We start from the raw sequence: 10510 nt of genomic DNA, 5'->3' as shown, positions 1-10510 counted from the left end.
GTGTTCGTTTTGTTTCTTTTTCTATTTTCTTTTTATTTCTTTTTCTGAGTTAATGCAAATGTTCTAAGAAATGATGAATATGCAACTATGTGATGATATTGAGAATTACTGAATATATATGTAGAACGGAATTATATGTTAATGTTTTTGTTTGTTTGTTCTTAATTTTTTTAATTAAAAAAAAAAAAAAAGTCGAGTCAGCTCCGAGTAGGGTCGTCCTGCGCCTGCGCCGAGCGGGGGTGCCGTTGCACCTTCGCGGCCGGCTCTACTATTCCTTCCTTGCTGCCCGCAGTGGTTCCCTGGTCGGCGCCTGCGCCCAGGCCCCAGCACTGAGATTATCTGAAGCCACAGGGAAAATGGTAGAAAATTCACCATCGCCCTTGCCAGAAAGAGCGATTTTGGCTTTGTTCTTTTCTTAAACTCCCAGTTTGGCTTCATATTATATCTTGTGTGGGCTTTTATTCCTGAATCTTGGCTAAATTCCCTAGGCTTAACCTATTGGCCTCAAAAATACTGGGCCGTCGCATTACCTGTCTACCTCCTTTATTACTGTGGTGATCGGTTACGTGCTCTCATTTGGAGTTAACATGATGAGTAACTCAACGCTCAACTCCATTCATACAATCACAGATAACTATGCTAAAAAATCAACAGCGGAAGAAATACCAAGTAGAAGCTACCCCAGCATTAAGAGATATTCCTATTAGTGGAGTAAATCAAATGTTCTTTCTTGCAGCCTAAGAACTTTACACTAAAAACTGAATTTAAGTAGACATACTTAATACCAAGCATTTTATTTATAGGTTTTTTTGTTTTTGTTTTTGTTTTTTTGTGTGGGCAGGCACCGGGAATCGAGCCCGGGTCTCCAACATGACAGGCAAGAACTCTCCCTGCTGAGCCAACATGGCCTGCCCTTTATTTATAGGCTTCTGACATAAAAATTTTGACCAAAATTATTTTGACTATCTCTCTTATTAATAACTAATATGAAATGTTTTTTTAAAAGTGTAAGTTGAACTTCTCTCAGATTGTTCCATTAATATTGTAAATGTTTATTAATAAAATAAGTAAAATGCTACATTACCATATACCGGACTTTAAAAAAAATAAATGTCGGTATAAACAAACAAGCATAAAATATTAAAAGCCATTAGAAGTAGGGGAGCAAATTAAGTTTCTAGAAATTTCTAAGACTAGTACTGTACTGTGGTTTTCTCTGGGCCACTTTGTAACCCGGTCACAATGTGTCCAATATTCTAGAGACCCTAGTTCCAACTTCCATGCTGATGACTTATTAAATCCTTCTTATTGTGAAATATAACATATATACAAAAGAGCAATTCATTTCTAAGCACATTTTAACAAGTAGTTATAGAACAGATTTTGACATTTGGTGAGGGTTACAGTCCCACAATTTCAGGTTTTTTCTTCTAGCTGCTCCAAAACACTGGAAACTAAAAAGAAATATCAATATGATTTAGAAGTCATACTAATTTGTTAAATCCTAACTTCTATAACTCCTCTTTTGAGCCTTCTCCCAATCTTTAGGTATAATTGGATTATTATACCCATTCTAACTTTTTTCATGTGGAAAAGGGGTGTCAACACATGGCATAAGGGGATGGAACTAGCTGGATGTTCTTGGAGACACTAGCACCTCCGGGTTTCAGGCCTATCTGGCCTACAAATAATCTGAAGCTTTTAGGTTTCTGAAAAGTAAAGTTAGTGTGTGCAACTTTTGTAGGAGCTCAGATGGAGTCTGGGGTGTTCTTTAGGGTTAACAGAAATGGTGTTGATTGGGGTTTGGCAAACTGAGGCAATCAGCAATATCTAGCTAAAACTTGCGTAAGAGCAGCCTCCAGAATAGCCTATTGACTTTATTTGAACACTGATAGCCACCGATATTTTATTTCTTTTCCCCCTTTTGGTCTGGAAAGCATTGCTGAAGCTACAGGTCCAGGGCCAAGCTAATCCCTGGGAGTTGTGTCCCACATTGCCAGGGAGATTCAATCCCTTGGACATCATGTCCCATGTAGGGTGAGGGTAATGATTTGCAGAGTTGGGCTTAGAGAGAGGCCACATCTGAGCAACAAATGAGGTTCTCTGGAAGTAACTCTTAGGCATGCCTATAGGTAGGCTTAGCTTCTCCACTACAGAAATAAGTTTTATAAGAGCAAGCTTCAAGGTCAGGGGCTTGGCCTATTAACTTGGGAGTCCCTAGTGTTTGATAGCATTAGTGGTTTCCCAGGGGGGGAGGTTTAATAGTTCATTTTTTCTTTAGTCCCTTAAAGGACTTTGCCACTACTTTTTAATTATCTGCCCAACATACTTTGGAATGTATCCAGGTATCATACTAAGCTATACAGAATTATGAGCCTTCTTTCCTTTTCTGGGCTCCATATATTTGGGTTGTTTAAATGAACTATCCAGACAGGTTAAGTTAGATTGTGTGCTACAAAAGATTTAGGTTTTGGACAAAATAAAGCTCTTCCTTTGGTCTCATACAGTAGATGAAGTTCAAAAACATAGATGCTGTATGGTAATTCCAATTACCTTAGTCCCTCTTTTAAAAATATATTTTTATTTTTTGGCTTCATTCTTATCTCTAATTGAAGCTTGACATAAAATTTTCCTTTTTAAAAGGATTACAATAATGTGAATAGAAAATGGACTGATAGTTTGGACAACAGTGACTTAAAATATTTATGCTTTTCAGCATTCTCAACAGGGGCAAAAAAACTTAACCTTCATATGTATAACAGTACAGAAAAAGATATACAGTAAATGTGTGGTAATAACATATCACGGGGGGTGTGCTGGTTTGAAAGAATTATGTACCCTAGAAAAGCCATATTTTAATCCTGATCCGTTTTGTGGAGACAGCCATTTCTTTTAATCCCTATCCAGGACTGTAGGTTGGAAACTTGATTAGATCATCTCTATGGAGATGAGACTCACCCTGCTGTAAGTATTAACCTTTGATTAGAGGGAAATGTGTCCCCACCCATCCCAGATGGGTCTTGATTAATGTACTGGAAACTTTTAAAAGAGGAAATATTTTGGAGAAAGATTCAGAGCCATGAGATGCATGAGAGCCCATGCAGCCAGTGACCTTTGGAGATGAAGGAAAACACCCCTGGGGGAGCTTCATGAAACAAGAAACCTGGAGAAAAAGCTAGCAGACATTGCCATGTCAGCCTTGTGCCTTTCCAGTTGAGAGAAACCCTGAATGTCACTGGCCTTGAACCAAGGTATTTTTTCCCTGGATCCTTTAGATTGGACATTTCTAAAGCCTTGCTTTAATTTGATCAGGTTCACAGACTTAGAACTGTAAACTTGCAACTTACTAAATTCCCTTTTTCAAAAGCTGTTCTGTTTCTGGTATACTGCATTCTGGCAGCTTTCAAACTAGAACATGGGGGCAATTAGGAAAAAGTATCCAAAAAGGCTCTTTAGAGAGGTGGATAATGACAAAAGTTTGAGAAACACAAGGCTAGAGAATTTTCGTCAAGTCTTTCACGTGTGAGGGACACATAATTCACTACCAAGTAAACGTGAATATCTAAATTAATTCCTTTTTATAAGCAATAATTCAAAATCCCTTAATGGAGAAGAAAATCATGGCTATTTCATTTCAACTCCATATACCTGTGAATGGCTTTAATACTTTGGACTTTGTTTCTCCTGGAAGAAGTAATTAAAATTGTTCAAGTGTAAAGAAAACTCTTGATTTTTTATAAAGTTTATGAATCATTAAATTTACAACACATACAGAGTACAAACCAAGAAAGTAAATTTATTTAAATTACTAAAATAGCTTTTAAAGTCATTTACAGATCAGCTGCTACAATTATTTTTCCTGAAAGATATAACATATCACTTTAAAATTATTTTGGTCAATGAAACATTTAGTAAAAACATTTATTTCTCCTTATAATATGTATAAAAGAAGCCTTTTCAAAACCCCTGTTTTAGATCCTCTATAAAATAAATCAGATGACCTGACTTTTGACAGTCAGGAACAAATTACAGTAAGGGGTATAAATTTGTGAATACTGGTAGTCTTGGTGAAAACGAACGAGGCCACTCTATGCCACCAGTTTTGGGACCTTCAAAAGGCAAATGATGAAGCCAATAACTGGCTCTAGAACTCTAAAAAATATATTTTCACTTAGAAGTTTGTGGACAATAAAAAAAAATTGAGATGGTTCTAGAATTATAAGATTCTAAGAAAACAAAAGCAGTAGACAGATGAGAAAGCTCAGTTATAGATTTAAAGTTACAATGGATATATTATAGCAGTAGAGAAATACATCTTAGCATTCTTCATATGTGATAAAATTCACTTTCTTTTTGGCTTGAGGCACTCTTACTAAAATTTTCCATGTGCATAGTAAATCTTTATATCTCTTACAGAGTGTCATTAAAGGACTTAGATTGCAACAAAGAGACACGCAGAAAACTAAATTTTTGATAGCTCAGAAAAGGTGGTTAACAAATGCTTTACTAATTCCTGAAATTATCTTTCTTAATTCAAAACAAAAATTTCAGCATATGTCCAAAATAAACTGCTCTAAAATTTACCCAAATTTAAAGAGTTAAATGAGCAAATACTAAGCCTTATGATATACATGCTTCAAAAATTCTTGGGAAGAACAGAAATTTCTTAAAAGAAAAAGGACATGAAAAAACACAAATCCCAACACAACTCACTGAAAAAGTTTATATACCCATGTCTGACTAAGCTAAGCCTCAATTGCTTATTGGAATATTTCATCTTGAAGATTTTTTCTCCCCTCTCCTTTCTCATTCCAAAATTTCTGTTTGCCTCCTTCTCACTCACCCTCCAAAAACAAAGAAAAAAAAATTCCAAACACATACCTAAAAGACCTTTCGTTACTTTTTTCCCATAAGCAGCAGCTGACTAAGAAACACACACCTAAATGATGTAAAAGGGAACAAAATAGGAAACCTACAGTTGTATTTGGGGAGCTGCCTTATTATAACTCAATAAACTTTGTGATAAATCTAAGTTAAAAAACTGGGAGGATTCATAGGAAAGGAGGCCAGGCCCTCCCACTGGTCACACTATATCAATAACAATTCAACCCAGAATCTAAAGAGATCCTCTATGGGACTGCATATAATTTACACTCCTAAGAGACCTTTCACATAGTCCTTGATGGAAACAGGGAAATGATTCATAAGTTACATATAATTAGGTCAAACAGATGATTTAGATGTTCCATGTTTACATAAGAACTTAACTTTCTTTAAAAAGAAACCAGTTCATTTAAAAAGACTTTTTTAAATCTCGTCTCTGATTAAAGAGTCTGAAAAATTCTCGGTACTTGAGATTTTCTCTTCTCACATTACTTATAAGCAGATGCCACTTTTCAGGGCGTTTTCAGGTTGCACAGGCAGGACCAAGTGAGAAATACGGCTCCACAGCCCGCTCAATTTGTCTGGGTCCATATGATTATATGAGTCAGGTGTGTCAGAATTAGTGAACTTGGCTCTGAGGAAATCCCTCACTTTTTCTTCAATTTCCTTTAGGCCTAGACTGGTTCCTAGTGTCTCTTCCTCCAATAAGACAGTCAGGACTAAGGCTACATCTTTGAAGGCTGCATTTTCATGGTCACAATACTTGTAGAAGATCAAAGTTGAGCCTGCAGGCAGTGACTCAAAGCGGTGCACCACAGCTGCATTCTGGCCATTTTTAAATCCATTGCTCAGTTCCCGATCTACCTCTAGTTTGACAGTATCACTGTCTTGAGCAGCTTTGTCTGCCCCATCAATGCGGATGGCACGGACACTACGGAAGGAAGAATAGGCATCAGCAATTTGTTCACTCAGGCACTTCAGTGCTTCTTCAGCATCTCGGGCAGCAGTAAGTAGCAAGATAGCAGGCTGAGGCTGGGGATGGGAGTTATTAAGATGTTTTTCCAGGAATGTTACACTCCTTTTCCATAGCTTCTCATCTTGACCTCGATACTTATTCATAAGTTGTTTCATCTGGTTCTGGAACTCTTGAACAGCAGTGGTTTCTATCTCAGGAGTACGAATGGACCAAAAACTTCCAATGACAATAGCAGCTATCAGTAAAAGTGACCACCACCATTTCATCTTGACAAAAGATGTATTTTTCGGTTGTCTAGTCACTTCTGCTCAGAAAAGTAAAAAATAAAAATAAAGATGACAGATATAAATACTATATATTTTTTTTAGATTCAAGGGCAAGTAACTTTTTAAACCTTAGCTAAAAGAGGAAAGGATGTAAAGATGGAAGCTGATAACTACTTCTTTAAATAAATAAATAATTTATCAAGTCTTCAAGAAAATCTCACACCCGCAGGCTTTAAGTTATATATATATAAATATGCATATTTATCTAAATATAAAATTACATTCCTTAATGTAAAAATGAAAGTCTTAGATGGAAAAGTAGACTTCAAACATATGAAATGGCATAAGCAAGTCAGAAAGAATACAGTTTATAAAGCATAACAATTATTACTTTGCTACAGAGTTGGAAAATAAACTAATAAGATACTTCATATTTTTTAATTTAGTAAGTCAGCAGTTTACAGGGCTAAATATCAAGGCAGAATGTTTTTGAAGAAAAATATATTTTTTAATTTAGTAAGCCAGCAGTTTACAGAGCTAAATATCAAGGTAGCATGTTTTTGAAGAAAAAGAAGGGATAAAGAAAAGGTTGCAATATACGTAAACATCTTCCATACAGTATAATAGCTAGCTGTCTGTTTAGATTAATAGCACTGATTCCTAACTTTTTGTGGTATGCAAGTTAACACTAGTAAAAGTAATTGGTATCTCATCCCCACTTATTAATGGTAATAGGGATAATATTCTTTTTATGCAGTGCTTCTTGGTTTACACAGCAGATTGTCATAAACCAGTTCATTTAATCAGTCAATAGTATCATAGCAACAGTAACACTTGTACACCTTCTATTTACTGACTGTTTGGGGTTAATAACTATAGTAGAGATCTTACAGAGCAGCAGTTCTCAAAGTGTGATCTGTGGGCCTTGGGTCTTTAAAGGCTCTTTCAAGGGGGGGTCCCTAAGGTTAAAACTATTCTCATAACACTAAGCTATTACTTGACTTTTTCCATTGTACTGACATTTGTATTGATGGTACAAAAATTGGTGGTGGGAAAAAAATGCTGGTGCCTTAACATGAATCAAGGCAGTGGCACCAAATTATATTAGGGTAATCATTATGTTCTTTACTGCCATGCACTCAAGGTTAAAAAAAAAATTCAGTTTCAGCCAGTTCATTTAAGAAACAGTTCATTCATGAAACAGCTTAAATTACTAACTTCATGAAAATCTCAACACTTGAGCACATATCTTTTTAAATTCTGTATGAAGAAATGGGAAGTACACATAAAGCACTTCTGCTGCCTAGCACACTACAATGGTTGTCTCAAGAACTCTGTCAAATGAGCTGTGGGCTGAACTAGCTGCTTTTTTTCCATTTTTACTTGAAAGAACAAGTGATAAACTAAGGTTATTCATATACATATTTATTATTTTCCTGAAAAAAAAAAATGAGCCTATTTCTTCTAGGGAAACAACTAACAATATGTGGTGTCAATTAAGATTTGTCATCATCATCATGAGCTTGAGAGTTCCTATACTTAAAGGCTTTTTTCTCTAGATATTGATAGTGATACTAACAAATGTAATATTCTGATACTGCATTATGAACATGTCACCATTTGGAAAATCTGCATAACTTAGTGAACTGATATTTTCCAAATGACCAGTGCATGATGTTCCATTGAAACCAGTGGGTATTAATTTTTAATTTTTTTTGGCATTCGAACCCGGGTCTCCGGCATTGCAGGCAAGAATGAGCCACCATTGCACCACCCTAGTTTTTAATTTTTAATGTAACTTTAGAGGACAAAAATTTCACTATATGGTTTCAGATTTCACATTTCAGTAATAAACTACTTATTCTTTGTTTAGTTATGGATAGTACCAAAAATAATACTCACAATCATCTGAAAACGCTATTAAAATTCTGTAAATCTGTGTGAAGCTGGATTTTCTGCAAATATTTCAACTAAAACAACACATTGTAACAGACTGAAAACAGGCAGATGTGAGAATCCAATTCTCTTTTATTAAGCCAGGAATTAAAGACGTGGAAGAATGCAAAGCAACTGGTCACTCTTATTATTTAAAAATAAATATTTAAAATTTTTCTCATGTTTAATTTCTAGGTAAATAGGGATAGGTACAACTCATATACTATATTAAAAAAAAAAAAAAACTCTTTGGTGTCCTTAATAATTCTTCTAGTGTAAAGGATACTGAGACCAAAAAGTTTGAGAATCAGTTAATTTATTTTCTTCTTTTGTAGTCATTCAGATAATAAACAGGCTTAGAGAACTGAAGAAACTTGCCCAAAGGCTAAACAGAAAGTAAACGTTTCAATCTAATTCAAATCCTAGCCTGTAGGCTATAAAACGCATTATAATTTCTTTATGTCATGCTATGTGTTGTTTTTTGACTGAGCAAAGTTCACATGGTTTTAGCAGCTTAATTTACTAACTTTTACTTTTTGTCATAGGGACAATAAAGTGAAGGAGAAAACCAGATGCTATTTTATATAGTTTGTCCTTAAAGAATTTAACTACTAGTAAAATATATACTTTTTCCTCTGAAGTGCTTGAAATACGATTCTTCAAGTAGCATAATTTAAAAATTAAAAACATTTGCAAATAACCAATTTTAGAAGTTTATTTTATAAAAACTGAATAGACAAACTTACGTCGGCTGGAGATTGATGGAGACTGGTTTCCAAGCTCTGATTTCTGAACACTGTCATCTAATGATAGAAGAGGTTAAAAGAAAAATATAAATTATATTTTGTAATTCGAGTAGTTATGTCTAATAGAGAAAGAAAATACAGATTTCACCAACAGCAAAGAAGGCAGAGATCAGCTAGAAACAGAAGAAAAAATCAGAATATCTGAAGGTCCATTAGACTGAAATGATCTTGAGGCACAGATCAATTTTTTCCTAATTACTCACAGCATGCAGTGATCTAGTACAACGCATACACCTAATACATTGATTTTCTGAGACAGGTTTGAAGTATTTTACTCATAATTATTTAATGGGATCTGTGAAACTCCTGGGACGAAGAGGAAAAAAGAAAACAAGCATAACTATAATAAAAGAAAACACATTATACCATCTGAAAAACTGCCATATATTGAATTCTTGCCTGGTGAAGATGCTGTAAAGGAGGAAAAAAAGGACAAAATGTAGATTATGGGTTACTGAACTATCTGAATAAAGTATTTTAATATAAAAATGCAATCTCAATCCTCACTATTTTCTAGCCCAAACTGATTTATGATTCAAGTATTTCTTCTAGAACTTCTGATCATTTCAAATACTAATATCTTAAAAATTACATTATAAAAATGTTTTACCATTTTTTGTTAATAGACAAGTAATTTTGTTTTAGGTTTATGGTTAAACAAGAGATCTAAAAATTAATTTTTTACAACTCTTATCAAATCTTTATGCCTATCATTACTTTAGAAAATAAATTTAAAAACCATTGTAAGCCTTCCCCCTTTCCTCCCGTCCCTCTAGGCATGGCAACAAGTTTTAGTATCTAAGAGAGAGGAAAGAAAGGGACAGGCTTTTAGAAGGTGGAGAGGCTAAGTAATCTCATTCATATGACCTATGTTTACCAGCACTGCCATCTAACAGTTGCCTGGAGTTTTAAAACTTTTATGTTTACAAATGATCTTCTTGGAGTTTATCAACAGCTTCCATTTGAGAATTACTGGGCTAAACTGGAGGAATAAAATCAGCACTGCAGCACTATACAGTAATAGTCTTACTTTTGGCTATATTTATGACACTAAACCTCAAACAAGACAAAATTACATCAACCCTCCCTAACTCTAAGGTGCATATTTTTCAATTATTAGTATAACATAGGGAACTTCATAATTTAGAAGCCTTCTAAATTAGGTCACCAAAGTTAAAATTTTATTACTTAAAAATAAAATCCATCAGATCCTGACTATATCACTCGATGGTTGTGAAGATCAAATGAGATAATAAATGAAAATGCTGTTAAATGCTATTCTATGATGATGTTAATGATGAAGAATAGCTAAATGACTATTATATAATATGCGACAGTTATGTAATTCATAGAACACACACACACACTTAGCAGTGTATGTACTGCTGAGGCAGGACATTGTCTAAAAGGCAATTTCTATCCCTTTTACAAAAAATTTTATTAGAGGTAGTAACAAGAATTCCTAAAAATTTATCTTTTTAAAAGATAAAGTTCAATAAACGTATGATATTATTACAGGGAGTTAATAATAGAGGGTTATATGGGAAAAAATGTACCTATTATAAACCATGGACTATAGTTGATATTGTAATACTCTTTCATCAACAGTAACACATGTATTACACCAATACTATGGGTCAATA

General features: G+C 34.4%; 1 protein-coding gene and 1 pseudogene across 8 annotated transcripts in view; one reads left to right on the top strand and one right to left on the bottom strand.

Annotated features, from left to right (window-relative positions):
* Positions 1-356: 356 nt before the first annotated feature.
* On the top strand, positions 357-762 carry LOC143678882 (phosphatidylinositol N-acetylglucosaminyltransferase subunit P pseudogene; annotated as a pseudogene).
* Positions 763-3776: 3014 nt separating this feature from the next.
* Positions 3777-10510, bottom strand: part of TOR1AIP1 (torsin 1A interacting protein 1) — a 36035-nt gene continuing 29301 nt past the window's right edge. For 5 of the 8 annotated variants that reach the window (XM_077157145.1, XM_077157146.1, XM_077157148.1 and 2 more), the window contains 3 exons: positions 9234-9278; positions 8808-8864; positions 3777-6164 (listed from right to left, as the gene is read on the bottom strand). In XM_077157145.1, the coding sequence (XP_077013260.1) occupies positions 5377-6164; positions 8808-8864; positions 9234-9278 (890 nt within the window). In that variant the 3' untranslated portion in view covers positions 3777-5376. The remainder of the gene's footprint in view (positions 6165-8807; positions 8865-9233; positions 9279-10510) is intronic. The other 3 variants (XM_077157147.1, XM_077157149.1, XM_077157152.1) reach the window with 1 other exon arrangement.

The sequence above is a fragment of the Tamandua tetradactyla genome, chromosome 4 (genome assembly GCF_023851605.1).
Source record: "Tamandua tetradactyla isolate mTamTet1 chromosome 4, mTamTet1.pri, whole genome shotgun sequence".
Classification (NCBI taxonomy): domain Eukaryota; kingdom Metazoa; phylum Chordata; class Mammalia; order Pilosa; family Myrmecophagidae; genus Tamandua; species Tamandua tetradactyla.
This window is presented reverse-complemented; position numbering and strand designations above follow the sequence as displayed.